Source organism: Lissotriton vulgaris, unplaced genomic scaffold (assembly GCF_964263255.1).
Source record: "Lissotriton vulgaris unplaced genomic scaffold, aLisVul1.2 SCAFFOLD_1801, whole genome shotgun sequence".
Classification (NCBI taxonomy): Eukaryota; Metazoa; Chordata; class Amphibia; order Caudata; family Salamandridae; genus Lissotriton; species Lissotriton vulgaris.
Window position 1 is genome coordinate 21,854 of NW_028244812.1, and position 22,999 is coordinate 44,852.

The 22,999-nt window shown below is 43.8% G+C and overlaps 1 protein-coding gene across 5 annotated transcripts in view; it reads left to right on the forward strand.

Annotated features, from left to right (window-relative positions):
* The first annotated feature begins 2,142 nt into the window (after window positions 1-2,142).
* The window catches only part of LOC147666718 (protein phosphatase EYA4-like), a 197,984-nt gene continuing 177,127 nt past the window's right edge, over window positions 2,143-22,999 (forward strand). For 4 of the 5 annotated variants that reach the window (XM_086948934.1, XM_086948933.1, XM_086948937.1 and 1 more), the window contains exon 1: window positions 2,143-2,263. In XM_086948934.1, the coding sequence (XP_086805060.1) occupies window positions 2,143-2,263 (121 nt within the window). Of the gene's footprint in view, window positions 2,264-2,623; window positions 2,690-22,999 lie in introns of all 5 variants that reach the window. The other variant, XM_086948935.1, reaches the window with a different exon arrangement.

The following is a 22,999-nucleotide window of genomic DNA, read 5'->3' on the forward strand; positions in this document are numbered from 1 at the left end:
AGGCGTGCGCATGCTGTGGCTACACGGATGCATTGTTTGACATAAAACAATGGCAATTGATTGTTATTCACATTACCTAAATGATGACTAGGCAGCTAGAAGGGTTGACCCTGAAATGTGTGCTCTTTAACAATAATTTCTGAAGCTTTGCAGGGCATTTGAAAATCTTGTGTGTGTCAACTCCAAAAGCAGATAATCTTATTTCACTTTAACTGTTGCTTCTGTTAGCAGTTTGCCTATGGCCTACAGCTCACAAGAGTCACAAAGACTGGCACCACCACAAGGGAGTCGGAGAGTTGAGACTTCAATCGAGGCGATGTGACGACCCAGTCAGTCTCACTCTCACACAACCTCACATGCCCTGCGGCCCGCACGTGGTCTGAGCGTCCGAATTAAGAGAGTGACAATTAAATCAAGCAAGTGACTCATGGCCTGGATTCAAGCTTACATTGATTCTAGTCAGTCCCTCTGGAGTCTTGTCACCCATGCGACCGGCACATGCCCCACTCAACACCAACGCTGCAGCCGTGACAGCGTGGTCTTTACAGCGTGCAGGTGTTGGCCAATCATTTTTACACTAAAAAAAGTGGGGAGAAGGAGGTACACGGTTAGATTCACCCTCTGAGGTACATTAAGTACAAAAACAAACCCGTAGATATCAGGTCCAAAAAAACCTAACCAAGGGGATTCCGCTGAATTTGCGAAAAGAAAAACCCCTATCCTAAGAAAAGAAAGCTACTTTCTTGAGTCCCCACACTCACCCAGGGTTGCCCTTAGGAGACATGCTTCATCATTGGGGCCATCCCAAACAGCTGCTGTTTGGGGCGTGCTGCCACTTTGTGGAAAATGTATAGTGCAGTGTTAGTGAAGTGGTGGAAGTGATGCTAAAAATACCTAGCTAGTGAGCTAATCTTTTATTCTTGCTCCTAGTTGTTATGGATAAAAAGGGGTTGATAGCAGGAAAAATATATAACTGTTATGTGTATGTAGTCCCTAATATTTGGTCGACATGTTTCAAGGTATCCTATATACCTCTTCTTCAGGACCACATGGAGACCAGCCCCATGCGTGCCACTCCTTGTGAAAACCTGTGGTAAGGAGACATAATGCACACCTAATGTGTGAGCACTTAGTTAAAATACATACGGTTTGTTCTTCAACTCGTAGTATTCATGTTTTGGCAATACTATGCCTCATGGCCTGCCGGGGTAGAGGGGCTTGTAGTCACACCTTCGTCAAAGCCCACTTCCATACGGATGGCCCCAATGATGAAGCATGTCACCTAGGGGCAACCCTGGGTGAGTGAGGGGACTCAAGAAACGAACTTTCTTCTCCTAGGAGGTTTTTCTTTTCGCACATTCAGCGGAATCCCCATTGCCTTGGTGAGGCCAATAATTGTTGCCAGGATCGTGCTACCAGATTGAGGGCCATGGGCCGCTGTTAGCAGTCCCAAACATGGTGGTACACTTACCCCACCAGGCACTACGTCCTTAGTAGAGTAGGGTGTATCAGGTGCGCACTTGCACTTACACAAAGCATAGCTGTAGCAACCGTCCAGTCATGCCCAGCCATGCTGCATGTGCTTCATGTTCATTCGATTAGCTTTCTGGCACAAGCAAATGGCAGATGCATACAATCTATCACATGAAGGACTCTGCCAGCCAGCCCTGCCAAGGTTCACCATAGCGACGAGTGAGGCGAGTTCTTTTCCCCACCTTGGCCCAGCTTGCAGCCTTCTGTCTCTGCAGGCAGAGCTATTGCACCGTAGCGCAATCAAGGACTGCTAACACTGCAGCTGTTTTTATGCCACCAGAGCGCTTCCAAGGCTGACAAACAGCCAGGGGTTGCACGCAAGATGGCAGGGGTCGCAACGCTTGGCTTAGGAGTCTCCGTTGCGATACCTTGGCGACTTCTAATTGACTTTGGTATTGCTTCTCAAAGTGGAAGGAGGCTTCCTCTTCCGAGGTCCTTGCTCAGAGCTGCAAGCCAGATCTTAAATGGAGATAAAGTCAAAGTGGCCTAGAGGAGAAGTAGTGTAGTATGTTGTGGGGGCCCTTACAGGGAGTGAACCGAAAATAATTCTAAAAGAAAGGAGTGCAAGATTTGTAATGATTTCTCCATTTTCTTCTTTTGAATAGGTCTATGGAAATGCAGGACTTATCAAGTCCTCATACTCATGTAGTGGGTAGTGACACGCCTGGTGCTTCCAAACTAGATAAAGCAAATCTCAGCAGCACTTCAGCTACAACCAATGGCACAGGAGGTAAGCTTAAAGTCTACAACTCAAATTTTGCCTACATTTTCATATTGCGATTATACTTAGTTCTGGAAATTTAATGCTAAAATATGTATATATTCTTACCTACAAATGTCCTGTGTGCCTTATCAGGTGCAGTATGGCACTGTTACATAAAGAGTAATATCGACAGTACATACTGTATATTCAGCAACCTTTTGACTCTTCATAATTTATTTTTAAACTCGCTTGAAAGCATTTGCTTTCGCCTTATGTGCGTGCTGTCCCAAGCCATTGTTTGAAATCCAGTCTACCCTGTGTATAGCTCATATGATTGGAGAAAGCGCTTGTTCTAATGCTTGACCTGAACATCACTCCCCTTCTCAGGAGAGAACATGACGGTGTTAAACACTGCCGACTGGCTGCTGAGTTGCAGCACCCCATCTTCTGCAAGTATGCAAGGCGATGGTACCGTGCATGCGCGTGACTGCGTGCTTCTTGGATTGCTGTGCCTTGCGTCTCTGGTTTGCACTTCCTCCCATTTCTTCTCGTTTCAATCTTTTGCGTGTGTTCTTCTATCCTACCTAAGATTTCTAACAAGCAACCGAAACGTTGCGGGTACATTGCGGTGGAGGGCATATTTAAGGTGGCGGGTATATTGAGGCAGCGGGTATACCGAGGCAGCAGGTATATAGGCTAAAGATTATTGTTTATAGGCTTGATCATTTGCTTGGCCGCAAGGTAGATAGAACCTCGTCAAACGGTTTGATTGGTTGTTACTATCGTCTCGGAACGTCATCAGAGCAACTCAACTGGCATTTCCCTTTCCACTGATTTTGCAGCGAGGGTTGAATTCTAGAAGTTCATTATTCTTCTAAGATGTATTATGACATTGTGAACAACAAGCTGCAAGTTCATAACACCCTGCACTAGAAAGCTGAAAGGTGGTAGGTACCCTTTTCTGGAAAGGAGTGTCTGGCACTGCTCACACTGAAAGGCCTTCATTATGGGAAAAGCCAAGGCAAAATAAGCTTCAAAAATACCCTCTTCCAGTTTTTAGAAAGCGAACAGTTGTTCTGAAAGCGTCCAGTTGGGTTGTATACAAAGATGTGATAAGAGTTTCATGTTGAAATGCCCATTATGTGTCCACATTTTTGTGTATTGTGAATGGCCGATTTAGGCCCAGTATAGAACTTTTTAAGCGTCATAGGTTATTTCGCCTGTCAAAAATGAAAGAAGCAACTAAACTACAGCTGTGCTTTTTGAGTCTCTTCTTCCTAGTATTTGAACATTGTTTGTTGATTATAATGACAAATTCTATTTACTTTCTAATGCATTACAGTTTTTTGTCACTTTTAAGTGTACTTCATTTAATTTTAAGTATATGTTCAGAACGTTTTGTGGACCGAACAATCAGCCTTACAAAATCAAGGAAGAATGATTAGCAAAAACGTTATTTCAACCAGTCAGTAAAATATATTGAAGGTTAAATGGCATCGGCATTTAACATCAATTTATTGTGTGATTAACTGCCCTTTTTTTTACCCAAAATACATTACATTGGAAATGATCAAAGGTCAGAGTGTCATAATGTTCTTTTAAATCAGTTTTGGACCCCTGGCGAAATTAAATGTTGTTTTCATAACCTTCTGATTTTCTTTTCCAATGTGCTTAATTTCATTCGCATTTATGCATTCAGTGGTTAGGGATCATAATAGCGCTTAATTAGTTAAAAAATAGTGCCACCAACGATTTCTCAGAAACCACCTACTGCTACTGCCGAATGCCAAGCTGGCCGAACAGCAAGCCTGCCTAGTTTGGTTTCATATCATTCAGCTTTTTTTCCACTACACTGCACTATTGCATAGTGGAGGGTTAGTTCAGCCCATATGAATCTGTTTTAGTTGGGAAGAAGAATATTTCAGAATAGCTTCCCAACCAGCATGTCAGGGGAGGACTAACTAAAAAAGAAAAGGGCAGGATTCCTGGCATCTGGCATCGAAGACGGGCTTGCCTTAGGCGTGCCTGCAGCTGCTTAAATGCGGCTACCTATCAGAAGCCCAAAAAACTAGACTGCCGACCTGCCCAATGTTGGCACTAAAACATTTTTTTTAGCATTAGCGAGAAAGGCCCTAAGAGCATACTAGCGACTAAGACCTCATGTTGCTAACTCATCTTAGAGCGTGTGTGTGTGTGTGTGTGAGAGAGATATCAAGTTGTCACTTTCTGACATGCAATAAAGTCTTTATTCGAATTCCATGTTGCCGGTACCTGCTTTGGGAGAACAAGTGCAGGAATGTTATTGATATATATATAAAAATGCACAAAAATACAAAAGAGATCATGAAGGAAAAGTACATTTCCGCCTTGTGGGGAGTAGTCAGAAAAAACTTGCATTACCTCAAATAGCCAACACGTTTTGCAACTTTATTTTTTATTTTTTTTTAATGTTGTTTCTTCAGGGCTGACAATGATTTCTTGTTGAAGGGTCCACCCACAGACGATATATAAGGGCACACATATGAAAACATGAACATTTTAGTATCAAGACTGTGCAGATCTACTATTGTTTAAGCTGCTTTACTAGAAATCCCTTCTTTTTTAACCCCTTACCTGTCAAGCCGCACTGCTATTGGCCAAGCAGTCTTGACTGACCGCATTTAGAATCACTCTAAAAAGAATCCAATTTCCGTTTTTATCCACATTTAAAAATAAACATAGGCAAAAAATGGTTTTCTGTCTGCATATATATGTAAAAATCAGTAAAAACAGAAAACAGGGAACCTTACTCATAATCTGAGATCCCTTCCACATTTTTCATGAAATAGTGTTGCAGATCCTCTCCAGTTTTATTTGGGGTTCTTTGGGCAAGGTAAAATGTCGACTTTTGATTTCCATAACTTCACTTGTGGTGTTTTCTTAAATGAGTTTATTTTGAACATAACACTCGCATGATCAGAGATTTCGAATAGTTCACTTTTCATGTGATTGGTTTTCGGTAGGAGATCACAATTTAACAATAGATAATCGATGTTAAAATATTATTCATGAGTTAAGGAGGAAAAGCAGAAATGGAGAGAAGTACTCCTTGTACGCATACCTTGATATATTTAACTGTCTTTCTGTCTATCCAGTAGATCTGCAGTTAAAATAGTAAAACTATACTTGCCTACATATCCTTACCTTTACTATATTGTGAATGTCAATATCATGGAGTCGCATTTTGAATAGGCGATATTTATATCTCGATGCTGTGGTAGAACACTAAAGCAGTGAAATAGGGTTTACTCTTAATTGGATTTACCTTTGGATTTGTTGTCCTTTCAGTGTTCTCTATTCATACCATTGAACGGTTTCTTTATTAAACTTTAGTTAAGTTCTCTTCTTTTTCTTTGCCTATAACATTTGCTAGCAGGATGCAGACACAGTCTCTGATAACCGAATCGGCTCTATCAGTAGTTTTCCTGAATTGGTCTTCGGTGTGTGCAGAAGGTTAATTCTAAGTTTAATACAACATTGTGCTCCAAGCACTCTACGGAGTGGCTTCTTCATATTCCCATGTGTCCTCTCATTCTTGTCATATATTTAGGTCTGTATGTTTGCCTGAGTTGCCTTGAGTCGCTCCAGAGTTCAATAGTGTAGGAATTTTGGGCCACCAGGAAGGACCATAAGCCCCCTGAATGTATTCTAGTAGGTTACGCCAGTGTGAATTATGAGGTGTCTGACAGGAATCCCTGTTGGTATCCATGGGTGATCCAGTGGGAGGAGGAAGGGACCTGCATCTTGGATGGAGACTCAATGATGCCCATCCTGGAATGTCAGGGCTTCTGCACCTGCTTTTCCCATTACCTACTGGAAGTGTGAGATGCAAGGGCAACGAGCTGCGGGACCAAGGTTATTATTTCAGTCTCAAGTCTGTTGTGTAGATTGTTGTTCATTAACCCCTTCGCTGCGGGGGTTAATCCCCCGCTGTGCTGGGGGGGAGGGGGCGCGCACAGCGCCCCCATGCTCATGATGAGCTGAGCTCGTCATGAGCTACGGCGCTCCTGTGCTCATGACGAGCTCAGCTCGTCACAGGTGTATTGCCTCCCGTGGAACGCTCAGCACAGCGGGGGAATTCTCCCCGCACCTGAGCGTTCCACGGGCCATGACAAGCACCGGAGCGCCGTGGCTCATGTCGAGCTCAGCTTGTCATGAGCGTCCAAGGAGTTAAAACCAAATTGTTTTGCATTACCGAAAGAGTTGCATTGCCTAAAGGATGTGCTTCTCCGCTGAAATCTTCAAATAGTTGATTGGTTGTGTCTTTGGACTTAAAAGGACCGAGATGAGACAGGCGATGAGAAGAAAATGTTCTGTTTACTTACCAGTAGTCCAGTTGATCAGATTTTCTGCTGTGTTCCTTGCCTTTCTGAAGCTTTGTATTGAGAGCTTGGATACCTTGCTCTGAGGCAGTTGCTGCCTTTTATGAGTCTTGGCAAAGGGAGAAGTTTTAGCAAGTTTTTTTAAGGTATTTTCTTCAGTGGAGTAGCTAGGTGGTTGGACTCACTTCCGATTACCAGTTTAGACTCATAACATTATGTGCTTTGACTCTAGAGTACCATGTACTTGTATAATCATGTGCACTTTATTTTAGGACCGAACAATACAAACCTATCCATTTTCTTTTTGGCTTCCTGGTAATCAATGGTGTTTTCTTTCCTTGCTCTCCCTGTGCCAGTTGGAACAAGGTAGCATGTTTCACAAGAGTTCAGTGAAGCATGGTGAGCCTTTATCACATGCCCTTTGATAGTTCTCTATCGTTGCCTTTACACACTTATGTTTTTCAGCATTTTTCTGTACCCTAGCACTGATGGTCTGCGACCACAGTTTAACACTTTACAGAGTAAATTCAAGTGCGGCCAGTTTGTTCTGATAATGATATTTCACTGATGTGAGCGAAATTCAAACTGTGGATTATATGGTTCCCCAAAACCAAGCAAACGTTTGAATATACAAGTAAATGATTACACAAAATGTACATAAAATTAGCGGCTTACCTAACACGAGGCAGCTTTAGTTTGTTGACTGCAGATTGCTGTCTAAACCATGCCCACATTTGTGCACATGGTGTATTTTTAAGCGCCAAGCGTGTTGAATTGGGTATATCAATACATTGGCTAAAAGGGGATCTATAAAGTTATTGTTTTTTCTATTTTTGGTTGTCCGTCAGTAATGTTTGAAAGTATTTTATAAATGAACAATCCTCTTCCCGAAAATGTTCATGCAGACCACACTCCATTGCCAAGTGTCATCGAGCTGTCCAAGAGTAATGGCAGTTTAAACGGAATTAAGAAGTGCTCGTGGTGGGGGGGGGGGGCCCGTCTGTGTGGTCCTCGGCATGGTGGCCGGACTGTCTGGGCCCTACTCCTGCGCCGTGTCAACAGGCGAAAAACCTCGGGGTACTACTTGACTCCGATCTGTCATTTGCTCCCCAGGTTAATCGGGTAGTGGGAATGTGCTTCGGGATACTCAAGACCTTACGTAAGGTCCTTGACATGCTCCCTGTTGGTGACAGACATACCCTTGTGCATGCCTTGGTCACATCGAGACTCGATTATGCCAATCTCCTATACCTGGGCATTACGGCCAGAAGTCTCAACCGTCTCCAAGTATTGCAAAATGCTACAGCCCGGCTGGTGCTAAGGCTCCCTAGGCGAACGTCCTCAAAAGTTGCTCTAAAGTCCCTTCACTGGCTGCCGATCCGTGAAAGGATTAAATTCAAAGCTCTATGCATATGCCATCGCATCTTTGGAGGTAGAGCACCCGCCCCCCTCAACTGTCTCATCACCCCTTATAGATCAGAGCGGATGCTTAGATCCTATGGCACTGGTCTGGCCGCTGTCCCCAAAATCCGTAGAGCTCGTATGGGGGCAGATCCTTCAGACTCCTTGCAGCCAAGAATTGGAACCTGCTACCTACTGAACTACGCCTTGAACCCTCTGAGGCCAAATTCCGCAGAGCCCTCAAAACCCACCTATTTCGCCTAGCACTCCCTTAACTTGCCACCCTCCCACATGCTCACTCTCAGCGCAGGGACACGCCGGAGAGCGTAACTAAGCGCTTTATAAAATTCCAAATTAAATAAATAAATAAGAAAATCGGATGAACTGTAGTAAAGATAGAAACATTTTCAGATTTGGCGTTACATAAATAAATAAATAAATACAGTTGGTATAACTTAAGGGCTGCACCCAGAAGCCCCACTGGAGCACCATAATTAGGATATGACTGTGTGAGGTTTGAAAAGCAGTGCCGCTGTTCTCCCTCATTATATGTTAGAAAATCTGAATAGTACAGCCACAGTCCATGAGCAAATGTTACCTTTAGTCTATGATCTAACTTGACAATCTTGCATCCAAAAGAATTCCTAAGTTCAGCATTCTTTTTCTACCCCAGTGTTCTGTTGTCTATGTACCAGGTCTCTGTTAATACCAATGTAACAAAAAATGATGTTTATTTAACTTTTATGGGTGCAACATCTGATCACAGAATCCTGTTGTTAGAGCATCCCCTCTATGGTATAATCCCACAGGATGGTATTGATGTAGAGAGTAGTGCCCTCGCCCAAGAATAAGTGAAAATGTACTCTTAAGGTGTTAGTATCTGTTGTAAGTAGGACATATAAACAACAATGAAGTGGGCAAACTACTCTAATTTACTCAGAGGGCGCAATCTACATAATTATCTGAACTGTAGTGAATTTGCTTTTTTTTCATGGTCAGCCTGAATTTTTCACCTTTTTCTGGACCCTACACATTTGCTGGTATTCGGACTGTGTGCCCAGTGACCATGCTAATTAGTGACACTCTGTGTTTTATCTGGCCTAAAATTAGTATTGATAAAATAGTTAATCACCAATTGATTCATTTAAGTTTCCTGGAAAGCCGCACTAGATGGTACAAATAATGTACCAGTGGCATGAGCCAATAGTGTACCAGAGGCATGGGAGTTAAATGCCATATGTGGGCTCCATTGTGTATTTTCCCCACACCATATATTACAAATATATGTCTGTCAAGAGCACCACTGTGTGCTGGCTGGGCTGCAGTTTAAATTGACTGTGGTAACCCAGGGCAAGGACTAATATGTTTTGCCATGTAGGAAAACCTATTTTCATTTATTAATAAGTCATCCTTAAAGTGTACCTTATACGTGAAAAAGGCAGTGCGTCTAAGCGTACTCTCACAGTGACTGAAAGCCTCAAAGCTATTCCCTGTATAGGCCCAGCTATAATTTCCACAGTACTCACATAGGTGTGTGTAAAATATTTAATTTCATATCTCCACTTGCTAAATGCCAGCAAATCCCTTCAAAGTTGCTTCGTACCTAATGTTCAAATCAGATTTAAAGGAAAAGTAACTTTATAAAAATGTGCTTTAAGCGCGCTGAGCCAGAATTGGCTTTAAAATGTTTTGGCCTCTATTACACCTCTAGAGCTGGAATACTGTTTCTTGGCAGAGTATAGTTACCCACCCTGGCTCAGTAAAAAAATGGCCCGCCTCTGAGATCAGGTGTGACAGGGGGTTGGTTAACTGCTACAGTGTAGCATAAATTGGCTAATTAGCCAGGCTCTAGTCAAGGGGGAAGAGCCTGTTTATATCCTGTTAGTCAGAGATGAGCTCATTTAAATAGGAGAGTGATCAAAAAGCTAAAGACATTCCAACCTGGTGGCAGAAGAGTTTTGCTCTATTGAAAAAGGGCCTCTTGTTTAATTTTACAGTAAGGCAAAGAGGAAGTGCTGCAAGAGGATGTAAGACGACTGTATGGAGGATTGGGTGGTAGAATTTCTTCAGTCATGGGCTACTACCTAGGATAGATCTAGCATCTCAACCCCTTCTCAGAACACTCCTTGACTTTGGTAGACTCCATCAGAAGAAGAAGGACCTGCTGGAAGAAGAGATCTGTTGGAAGAAAATAACCCACAAGGGGATTTAAGAACTCATTGTCCTTCTGGCACCCAGAGACTGCAACTGCTCTTCAAGGGTCAAGTGGTTGATATTGTGTTTTCCTCCTTCAAGGTCACAAAAAGTAAATTAACTGCTGCCTCTAAGGGGGTCCAGCTTACCATAGAGGACTGGACTCCATGGACGTGCCTGGAGAGAGACCAGGGTCCTAGACGTCTGTCCTGAGGAGCTAGTAGCTACATCGCAAATTTGAAGGAACTTTCCCTGCAGTTCTAGAATAGTTCCCGCTGACATGGGCTACTAACTAAACTAATTTGATTATGTTGGAAATTGAGCTTTTTTGGTCTAACCAAGCAATCTTTAGGAACAGGTTGTTCTGTATTTCAGTTTCTTTTGAAAGTTATTAAGTTGTAAAGGTTGGAATCTTGGGCCTGGGCAAAACTGTGAATATGCCAGTGAAATGCATTGGAACACAACCACGCCAGTGATAGAATCTAAAAACAAAATCAAATATTTAGGGATAGAGTTTTAAAAAATATTGATGAAATTCCCCAGGTAAGGGGCTGATTAGGATGGAGGATTTTCCGCATCCTCTGGGCCGGCGGAAGCCACCGCCAGCCCGGAGGATATGGAAAATCCTCTGCCGACGCACCAAGACCCACCGCCACATTAGGATGGCTGGTGGGTCCTGGTTTCCGTCCGCAGCTTTTCCTCCGCGGTTGGCTTACAACCGCGGCGGAAAAGCACTAATATGGTGACGGTGTCTCTCAGACACCGTCAGCCAGATTAGGATGTGCTTGGAAACATGCTTTTCCGCTGCGGCTTTTCCGCCCTGGAAAAGCATGTGTAACTTCACTGCGGGGGCCCCTAGGTGAAGGGGGAGGGTGGGGGGGGGCACCTATGGTACCCCCCTGCATTTGTATGCAGAAAGCGGCAGGCACCGGGCGGTGCCTGCCACTTTCTACATACAAATGCAATGTGTGCATTTTTAACATTGCTGCGGGTGCAGCTTGAAGCTCCACCCGCCGCAATGTTAAAAATAGAGGATGTGACCGCCAGGGTGGCGGTCACATCCTAATCTGCACAGCCCATGCGGACGTTCCCTCCTACTCAGGGGTCGCGGACGGACTCAAGTCCGTCCGCTATCCTAATGACCCCCTTTGGATTTAAAAGCTAAAGAGATGAGGAAGCTATTGAAATCATAGAGCTGTTTATCCCTTACTTTCATGGGGAGAGCCAACATTATCAAAATGGCTATTCTACCAAAGTTTACTTTTCTATTCAACGCTATCCCTTTGGAGTTTAAATCACACTGGATAAAAAAGATTCAGAGCGAAATAAACACCTTTATTTGGGCCTCTAGAGAAGTAAAGATAGCCTGGAAAAAGCTCTGCCAAACGAAAAATCGAGGGGGATAGCCAGCCCAGACCTCATGATGTACTATATAGCCTTCCATTTTAAGAATTTCAGGAATCTTTTTCAACTGCATGAACTTTACTCCACCTATTGGAAAGCAGTAACCGAACATGATCACTGTCTCTATAAGTTTGGCCAACCTAAGTATTTAAAAAAAAATTAGACTAAAGGTACTGAGATCAGCTTAAAAGTTATGGTACGAGATAAGGAAAATATGGAAGTCCCCGTACTACAGTCCGCGAGCACCAATATGGAATTCTCCGGTAACACCTGAATGCTTGAAAGACTCCCTAGCAAGCTGTAGTAATGGACTCTAGACTGGACTCCAGTTGGCTAGCTGGTCTAAAGAACAAGTGACAATCTCAGATCACATTCAGAAGCTAGAGGAAGAAATACAAAAAGACGGAGATTGAAAAGAAATCTCAAAATGGTACTGGTACCTGACTCAGAGGAATGAGGTTGAATTTAACACACCAGACGTCATATGGAAGAATACCTTTCCGGCTCAAGACCTGCAACAACTTTGGCAAGTATCCTGCACTTTTCTATGGTATATTATAGTTTCTGCACCCCTTAGGAAAAATAATCTTTTGACTTTGCACAGATCCTACTGGACACCTGAAAGACTAACACTAATGTTCTGATTTGTTACCTTTGCCTCAAATTCTGATATCCTTCGGGATCAAGTTTGCGCTATATAAAACTTTATAAATAAAAAAATAAAAAATACACAATATTATATACCTTTTTTCAAGTTTCAGTACATTTTACAATTTATAGATGGCAACTTTTACAACAGAATTTGCTCAAGTACTAACTGTATTGGCATGCCTTCTACTACAACAGCGAGGCACTTCAACTTCTCAAATTCATCCCCACTTTTTCCTAAAACTTTTGGGATTAGCTTGTCTTTATAGTTAACTCATGCTGTCTCTGTTTTCCTTGCCTTTAGAACCTTGTAAAACGCTAACATCACTGGAGCCTCTTTTGTCTTTATGATGAAGCACCTCCTTGTACTTCAACATTCTTTCAATTCTTTCACAATCTGAATTGCTCTATCCACATATTGTTCCTACACACTAAACAGTTTTTCTTGAATCCTCATGTTATATGTTTTGTTCACTTGTTTATCCCTTATAATTTCTTCATGCAAGTTTCTAAATCTACAAGTCAACGCTAATAAACGTAAACTATTCCTCAACTGCTTCCCCTCACAGTTGTTCAAATGAGAAGAATCTGTGCCATTCAACAACTACTTACATTTTAGCCTCATACCGTTCCTCTAATGCTAGCATAACATTGGCAAATTCATCATATTCCTCTTGTAACTCCATGTCATGATTTCCCAGTGCCTCACTTTCCGGCACAAGTAGCTATTTGATAATCTTCCAAGGGCGGCTCCTTCGCTATGGTGGAGGAGCTCCCCCCCCCCCCGCAAGCAGCAGCTTCAAAACTTGAAATATAAAACGATAAAGCATGTTTATTATAGTTTTATTTTTCTCCTACTGTGGAGTCTTACGGCCGGGCCAGACGATGAAAGGCAGTGAGGGGAAGTGGTAGGAACTGTTATCGGTGCATATCATGGTTTTGGGCTGGCCGTCTTAGGCCGGCCAAACTTCCAAGCTCACTGAAGCTGTCTATAACCCGAGCTGCTTTGCCGGGTTGGAGACAGCAGACACATTTCCCAGTCTCTCTGGGAGCGCAAATCAAGGGTACTTGGGCCAATCCTGACGCAGCTCTCATGCTGTAAGAGCAGTGTCTGGATTGGCTGCAGGGCAGTCTGGTAGCCTGTGCCTGTAGTGGAGCCAGAAGAGCGGCGAAGCTATGGGATTCTGGTACGTTTATTGTTTATTGTTTATTTGTTTTGTTACCCCCTTCCTCCCCCCGCCACCGTGCCACAACACGAGCCACGATTGCTACCCTCTCTACACCAAGATTATGCATTAGAAAAGCTATTTTACATGTAGGCAAAACACCTCTTATTCAGTACATCCTAAATATGTTTCAAAGGTACCTCGACAATGATACTAGGACCTTGTCAGATTGGCAGGGCATAGGAGAAACGCAGTGGTGCCTACTTGTGATTCCTTTATAATTAGAATGCACTGTAACACTAACACTAACACTAACACTATACAAAATATAAAATAATATTCTACGTTGTCTGAGCATGATGCTATGATGATGGAAGCATCAGCAGCAGTCTTTAGCACCCAGCGTGAAATAATTATCAGTACTCACGAGGTCCTTCCAGTATGGCTTCCACTAACGTGCAGCATTGTTTGACCCTCTTACCAGCAACACTGCAGCACTGAAAGCATCTCTCAATGTACAATAGGGCGTTATCTTCAGGAAGGTAAAATGTAGGTCTTGGTGTTAAAATGTAGGCAGTGAACACATGTCTCTACTAATCAGTTTTCTCCACTCGTCCTCATAATTGTAAGGTTCATTAAGTCGAAGCCTGCGTTGCAGCGCATGCGCTGCTGCAGGCGAGAGTTCTTGTACACAAGAAGGGGCATGAAACCACGCCCCTTCTGCCATTGGCCGGCCTCGCGAAATGGAGGCCTGCCATTGGACAATGCCCCTGTTTTGATGATTTGTCCGCTATACTCCCTCCTTTTTAGGACTCCGTGACCTGACTTCTGGTGTCGCAAGCCGATTTCCAGAACCGTTGCTATGGCAACCAGGAAGCAGGTCACGGAGTCCTGGAGGGGAGGGATTCAGTAGCTGTTTCCGCCCCCTTTTTTTTTTTGTGCGTGTGCTTGTCCGTCATTGTTACCTCGTCTTTTCAGCAGCACACGCAGCAGTTTGCAGCTCAGGGCAGACAATCGCCCCTTTTATTTATCTTATGGCAAAACGTAACTATTTCCCAACACATCAAGGCTCACTGGTGGGGGGACAGACCCACATGCCAATTCAAATTGACCTCGGCAGGGAAAATGTTCTTCGGAGCAGGGAGAGCAATAACGCCGGGCCTGTGCACCAAATAGCTTTTAATTTAGGGATTAAGCAAATCGGGCTATTACGGAAGCGCGGTGGGGGGCGGAGGAGGCAGCGCTTCGGTGCAACGACGTGAGGTGGTGGGTTTAATTTGCTTGTCGTTGTCACCGAGGAAGTGAGGTTGGGAATTGGGCACTGTGCCCCCCTCCCTCCCGCCACCCCCCATCGCTTGCACCTAGGCTTTGTTTTCCCCAGGTCCGGCCCAACGCGGCCAATAAGCCGAGATATTGCTTGTTTTACTTTGTCAGCAGCAGCCTAGCAGCCATGCTGTGACCTGTACATTCTGCTGAAGTTGCAGGAGGCAGCCAGAAAGGATTACAGTTCAGCCAGGATTTGTGTTAATTAAATGGAAGGAAAGTATGGTTGTGTTGCAGGAGGCGCTAGGCACGACGGTCGACCTGCACAGGAGCTGGCGAGGAGCACACAGCGAGGTAGCCATGCATGGGAGCTGGCGAGGAGTGAAAGCGATCACGCACAGGAGCGGTCGAGGAGCACACGGCGAGGGTGACCATGCACAGGAGCTGTCGTGGAGCACACCGAAAGGAGGTGGCCCCGCTTGTTTTGTGATGTGACTGTGCCGGTGGCTGGGCTGTTATAAAACTTCACTAGCTGCATCGTAAAAAAGTAAACCTCTGATACCGACTCTGAGCTCTGCAAGAGCCTTCATCTGTGGGTAAGGGACGGGCAGGGAGCGCTGTGCTGAGGTCGGGTCAGACGGGTAGAGGGACAGGGGGCACCTCTCCTGGCATACAAATTTACCGGGCAGTCAGATACGCTCCAGTCTTCAGCTCTTGTGTACAACTACTGTCAAACAGTATGTTTAGATGATGGAGCTTCTATTGACAGTACTTGTACACAGGAGCAGACCCCCCTAGGTGGCTTATTTTCACGTTGCAACTAGTGACGTATTATAACGGCCAAGCCACTGGCGCAGTCACTAAACCACTTCATGGGGGAGCATTATTTGTATCGTACAAGTATAGCATAACATAAAAGGTGTGGGTTCAAGCCACCTTACAAGGAAATAAATCACTTGATAATGGAACATACCATGTTGCTTTCGGGTGAACGACTTAACGGGGGTCACATCATCAAAACCTAATAGGGGCATCAGACAAATTATTGCACCTTAATCGTTTGTCTTATTTTGTATTTGTTTATTGTGACAGCAACACATGTTGGCAATAAATGATGTGTACCACACATAGCATCCGGTGAGGGCGCAAAATATTTTACAAAGGCACTTTGTAATAACTGAATGTTTTACAGCGATGCGCATTGTAACATTTTAGAGGGGCGCAGAATGTCAGATGCACAAATATTTACTATCATGCATAGACTCAGAACGTCTTAATGGAGCGCAGATATGCCAATTTAAAAAGGAAAACAATAGAATATTGGCGTTGATAGCCTGCCGTTTTACCTGGATCTCTTACTGGTGCAACGATTAAATATGCAGCCCCTGGCACGCAAGTATACATTTAACTAGTCACCTGATACAAGCATGCAAGCTGCAGAAACTTTAACTACAGAACACACGTGGGAACTTCCTGGGACTCCGCGTATTTCAGAAGGGTGCAGGCGTATTATAGCATCTTGCAAGAGCACATCATTCCCTACAGAGACACATGCTTCGCATATTGCCGTGATACAGAACGTCTTAAGGACGCAGACCTTCTTCTGCATTACAAAAACAGAGACTGGCATGCACATTTCCCCAAAGTGTATACTTGCAGGGAAACAGATCCTCTTGTAGAGGCTCATTAATTGCCTTTCATAGAATTGAGTTTTCGCCAGGACGGAGGACATAGCATTTAGCCGACCATGGTATTTTAAAGGGGCACATACTTTGCTTGGGCAAATGTGTATTATCGGGAGCATACATATCACCGTACAGTAGATTAAAGCATGTTAAGAGTTCATGTACATGCTGCCCAACAAGGGGGCCAATTAGGATTGCGGTGATTTTGCATCCTCTGGGCCGGCGGAAGCCACCGCCGGCCCGGAGGATGCGGAATCGCCGCAGCAGTGCCTCCAAAGACCCCCCGCCAGATTAGGATGGCTGGGGGGTCATCGGCGGACGGGAAAACCGTCCACCGCTTTTCCGCCTCGGTCGCCTTCTGACCGTGGCGGAAAAGCTCTAATATGGTGGCGGTGTCTATCAGACACCGCCAGCCATATTAGGATGGGGCAAGAAACATGCTTTTCCACAGCGGCTTTTCCGCCGTGGAAAAGCATGTGGTCATTTCAGTTTTGGGGCCCGTTGCGGGCCCCCAGGGTGTCAAGGGGTAGGGGGTGCACATGGGGGGTACCTATGGTACCCCCCTGCATTTACATGAACAAAGCGGCAGACACCGCGCGGTCCCGGCTGCTTTGTGCATGTAAATGCAATACATGCATTTTTAACCTTGCGGCGGGTGCTGCTTCAAGCAGCACCCGCCGCAAGGTTAAAGATACGGGATGTGACCGCAAGGGTGGCGGTCACATCCTAATTTGCATGGAGGAACCGCCGCTGCCCATGCAGTTGGTCCCTCTACCTCGGGGGTGGCGGACGGACGCAGGTCCGTCCGCCATCCTAATGACCCCCATAGTTACAGACTCTCTTGAAGGGTCACATACAAAGCATTTTAATGGAGTCTGGAACGACTCGCGTGTAGCCTCCCATAGGAGCACTAAACAACGTATTTGCTCACAGAATTGCCCTTTGAGCTCAGTATGTAGACCTGTCATTTTAAAGGAACCAGTTTTTTTACAGAATAAACCTATTTGCAGTTACAGCCCTTTTCTCTTTTCCAGTGATCCTCTCGTGCAAACTGTGCAGCAGTGTCTTTTACTTGCGACTGTAACGGTGTGTATTCTTCCTGCTTAGCCGGTCTGCTATTGGGGTGCCGTTTTTGCCCTGGGGATCAAAGCCGATGTCATGCTTGTTTTGTTGCCACATTTTTCAGAAAGGGTCCTTATAACTTGCCTTAGCACATGCACCCCGGTGATATTTCTTTCTTCATCTGTTCATCTGATTGGTTACATTTCAAGTTTGATCACAGTTCACAATATTCCAAGAATCTGAAAGCCAACGAGTCCCGCTCAATGCATTTTCCATAGAGAAAGATAAGTTAAAGGCTAACCAAGAAGCTTTCCGCTGTGGTCTCAACTTATTGATTCAAGCAGCCGCGGCTCTTCCATTCACAGCACATCTTTTACTCTAGTCAAAGAAGATAAAAGGCTTCCTTTTCTGCCCTTACACCCAACGAGGCTCTCCTTGTTATAAAAATGAGCTCACCTGATTTGTCAGAATTTCCCACCCCCTTGTATGCACTGGTCTACTGACAGTATCTATGTTGTGAATCCCCGTCGACCCTCAGCATGGATTATTAGTCAAGGTACGTAGTAAAACCATTATCAAAAGTTGAAATCTGCTTCTCGAATTCAGAATGACTTCTAAAAACAAGCATTGCAATGCAATACGTCTCGCATTTCCGCGAGTTTGAGCTATTGACATTGCAAATAACAATGCCTTTTATTTTTGTTTTCGTTTTAAAAACATAAATAAAAGGCATTGTCATTTACAATGCCAATCGCATAAACTTGTGTAACTGCGAGACCTCTTGCATTGCAAATGCTTGTTTTTCTGCAGAGCCCAGCTAGTGCACATCAGTCAACAGCAGCTGCCGTCTGTCCCTCTGAACCCAACCCTCCTTCTTTTCAATTCCATTTTCAACCAGTGGATCCCGGGCAATAACCTGATCTCTAAGTCTTCTATACTTAATTTAATTTGTGGCTTTGTTCTATTTACCTCTGCAATGTGTTGGCAAGTGTCGTTGATCTTGACTAACTGTTAACTGCAATAAAGAAAAGCATTGTGTCCGTCCACCAAATGTCAAGTCCAGTTTATGCTGAGACATTTAATGGCCTCTTAACTTGTGGTGGAAAAGCTAACCCATTGTGAGGCAGTGCCAACCCAAAGATTTACTTTAACTCCAAAGCCAAAGCTAAACCAAACAAGTTTCAAAATACAGAGACGATACAAGGATCCAAGTAGCATATTGAGGGCACAGGACATTGTATAGATTTCTGCCACTGCCGTTGGTACACAGCTATTAGTTAAATAAATATATACCTACTTGGTTAGTTTGTTGTGGACCTATCCTATTAATCAAATGGAAAAATAAGACTTCACTGATAAATGGAAGTGGAAACTGATTTTGTAGTTACCAATACTGTTCATCTCACGAGACATCCATGTCCCTGTGTAGTTTTGCAACATGGTAAAGTAAGATCATCTGAATCAGGATAAGAGAATGTCATTAAAGAGGGGAGAAGAAGTAAGTAACCTAGAACAGTATTAGGCCAAGGTTTTTTATGAGCCTTAAACTTAATCGTAGAGAAGAAATATCATACTTTTAAAATCTGGATGAAATGAACAGTAAAGTAATTACTAGGCGAGTTATGTAGTCTGCAGTTTTCTCCAAAAGAGATCATTAACTTGCCACAACCATATTTGAAGAAGGAAAAATACAGAACTCTTTCCCTAAATATGTGTAATATGTAACATATGGGCAGCATGCCAAAGACCTGTCATTGCAAAAAACTTTACTCTAATGTATTTCTCAATGAAATAGCCAGAATGAATGAGCTCGACTGGAGAAATGTTTATTCATAAGCTGCTTTGACAGATTGAGGGGCTCATTGCTCCCGTCACATTAAAGTTAATATAGGATTGCTACTATGCCGCTACGCGCTAATGAAAACACTCAAGAATGTTGGCTAGCTCTAGTAAAAGTTCCACAAAATGGCCTGCAGGCACGTTGAGCAATTGGCAAGTAGCGTTAACCACCGTGTTTGCAACATAGCACTACATTTCTTTTCTTTTTTTTTTTTTTTAAGAAAAGTGGGCGGTTTTATATTGTAAATCCCATAAAAGGAAATCTGCCTACATAATTTTAATTTAGCAGTTAGAGGGCTTTTAACAAATTGTTTAAGACGCTTTAAAAAAAAAATACTTTTTATTGGTATTTTCACATTTACAACATATGACACTTAACATGTATAGTCTCTTCGCGTTTGTTCTCGTGGGGGCCATTGTCGTTGAGTTTTGGCTGTCAGTACCTAATTAAACTCTGATGCCCTGAAACCATGTCATATTGATGCAAAATAAATTTAAGAAAAGCAAAAAACTGAACGTATTCTGAACATATAGGGCCAGATGTAGGTAAATCCGATTTACCTACTTTTAAATACCGAGTCATACCGATTCGGTATTTAAAAGCCGGTAAATTGGAAGGAGGCAGATGTAGGTAAAAAATTACAGAATCTGTGAGAGTCGGTATTTACCGATTCTGTAAATACCGAATCTGTATTTCCCATTGATTCCTATGGGCCTTGAAGCCCATAGGAATCAATGTGAAATACAGATTCGGTATTTACAGAATCGGTAAATATCGAATCCTGCAAGGGTGCAGGGGGTGTCACTTTGACACCCTCTAGCACCCCAATTCCGGACTTGTGTGCCATGTGGCACACATACATGCCCTAAGGGCATGTCTGTGTGTCACATTGAACAGGTGTGCATGCACAGATGTACATGCACACCTGAATTCGGTATTTTACCACCCAATAGGATTGGGTGGTAAAATACCGATTTTTAAGGGCCTGTGGCACTCTTAGGAGTGCCACCTACATGTGGTTTTTCCGAATCGTTAAATATACCGATTCGGTATTTTACCGATTCTGTAAATTTACCGATTCGGTAACTTTACAGAATCGGTTAAATATAGGCCCCCTACATCTGGAACCCCTAATTCGGCCGTTACCGACCGGTATTAGGGCTCCTACATCTGGCCCATAGTGCCTCCACTCTTTTTCTAGCCTCTTAAGGGTCTAAGAATGTCACAAAACATTGCATGAAGTTACATATATTAAACACAATGGGCCAGATGTAGGTAAATTTTATTTTCCGACCTCTTAAATACCGAGTCGACCGTATTTCAGAGGTCGGAAAATAAAAGTACCGAGATGTAGGTAAATGCAGATGTGCAATTACCGAATCGGAAACAGTCGGTATTTTCCGATGCGGGAAATACCGACCAGTTAATGCCCATTCATTCCTATGGGCTTTGAAGCCCATAGGATTGATTGGGCATTTACCGGTCGGTATTTACCACATCGGAAAATACCGACTGTCACAAGGGTGCAGGGGGTGTCACTTTGACACCCTCTGGCACCCCCAAAAGAGGCTCGGGTGCCATGTGGCAGGCATACCTGCCCTAAGGGCAGGTCTGCCTGTCATGTGGCATAGGTGTGAATGCACACATGTGCATGCACACCAGAAACGGTATTTTACCATCAAGTAGTATTTGATGGTAAAATACCGATTTTGTACTGCTTGTGGGACTCAGAAGAGTCCCACCTACATACCAATTTACCGGAATCCGTAATGATACCGACTCGGTATTTTACATACTCGGTAAATTTACTTATCGGTAAATTTACTGAGTCTGTAAAATACAGGGACCTACATGTCAAATTGCTCTTACCGGTCTGTAACGGCCGAATTCGGCCGTTACCACCCGGTAAACGCCTACCTACATCTGGCCCAATATGTTATAGAAATTGCTTTCTGTCCCATTATTGAAAATCTTATATTCCAATAATTTTATTTGCATTTAGTGCGTGACTTTCAATTGCGTTTCATAATTGCTACACTTTGCTTGTCATTATACTTCCTCTAGCTAAGATGTCGCTGTCGTCTGATGTTTGTAATAAATAAGCTCACATTTCATATTAAAATTTCACAAGTAAAAATCCTTCGGACGACCACATAGGTTTTAACTCTGACCTAAGGCAGTGTCGGGTTAGCAGGAGGAGTGCAGCACCCTGTAACCCCTGCAACGTGATGACGTTGCAGGGGTTACGCGCATACTCCTTCAGCCCCGCAGAAGCTTCGTGGCATACAATTCCGAGAAGTAGGGATTGAGACCTCCATTTGGATGCATAGCCTGTAATCCACAGTTTTAAATATCGTTGCTGGTAACATTATGCTTTGTTGCAGCTTTGGTCGAGTTTTCATCATCTGCTGCAAGTTGTCCTTTATTGCAATATAAGAAATCTTTTTTTTAAACACGTAATCGGTCCACATTCCAATCAGAGATCAATAAATCTGCATACTTGGCAACATCCAGAGCAGGAGATAAAGGGGCATATTAGCAAGCAATAGCGATAATTAGCGCTATTGCTTGGTTAGAGACAAAAATTTACCGCTGAGCTGCGGCGATATTTATCGCAGATAAACCTTGGTATTACCAAGGATTATCGCAAATGCGATAAAAATCGGCCACAATGCATGAATATCTCTGAAAAGTCTGCGATATTCATGCATTACCGAGCTAATGCTCTTAGCCATGTTATCCACCTCTCATTGGATAACATGGCTAAGAACTGCTCAGGGCAGGTGTTAACTTTTGGAGATATTCGCGCTTAGCGCGAATATCTCCAAAAGTTGGTAATAGGAGATATCGATGTTATCGACTACTGTTTTCAGTCGCTAACATCTTGGCACGCCCACTTTGCATGTCATTAGTGATAAATATCACTGACATGCAAAGCGGGGCCCAAGGTGGTCGCTATCTCCTACTAGCTGTCGCTAACTGGTGTTAGCGACAGCTAGGTAATAGGGAGATAATTTTATCTCCGCTTTCTTGGCTTTTAAAGCCAAAAAAGCGCAGATAAACCCCCTTGATAATATGCCCCATAGTATTGCATACATTGGGGAAGGATCGCCGAAGTAGCACTAGTAGTGTCAATTAATTTTCTATCTCGCCCTCGCTTTTGTCCCCTCACCCAGCTAAATCCTATATTTCTCCCATGGGTTCCACATTTTCTCCCATATTTGGGGGGCAACCTCTGATTTGAAATACAGCGTTTGCTGCCAATCGGCACCAGTCCAGGTCCTGTGTCCAGCTGGAGAGCTTCGGTGGTTCCCGTGCCCCCCACAGCCTTGCTATATTTTGCTTTGCCACCCCTGAGGCTAACATGAGGCAGGTTTTCGTGTGTATGGGCCACCTGGTCTCTCCCGTGACACCCAGTAAGTGCCAGCGAGCTTTTATTGCATTATAAAACAATTCCTCATGTTTGGTGCTGGCCACGGTGTAATTACCAACAAAGTTGTTGCTGAGCACCCTCCCCCCTTCGCTCTCAAACATAAAACTCGAGTCTGTGCCAGATCTCCACCCCAAACATCTGCTTTCCCTGCTTACAAGCACTGCTCTCAATATATATAAAGAGATACACAAAACAAAGTCACTTCGGAGATCTCTGCTCTGATAAATCCATCAAATTAACAGCATCAGGGCCAGCGCATAGGCTTCACTCTTGCTGAAAGGTGTCAGTGACTGGTTTATGCTTCGGG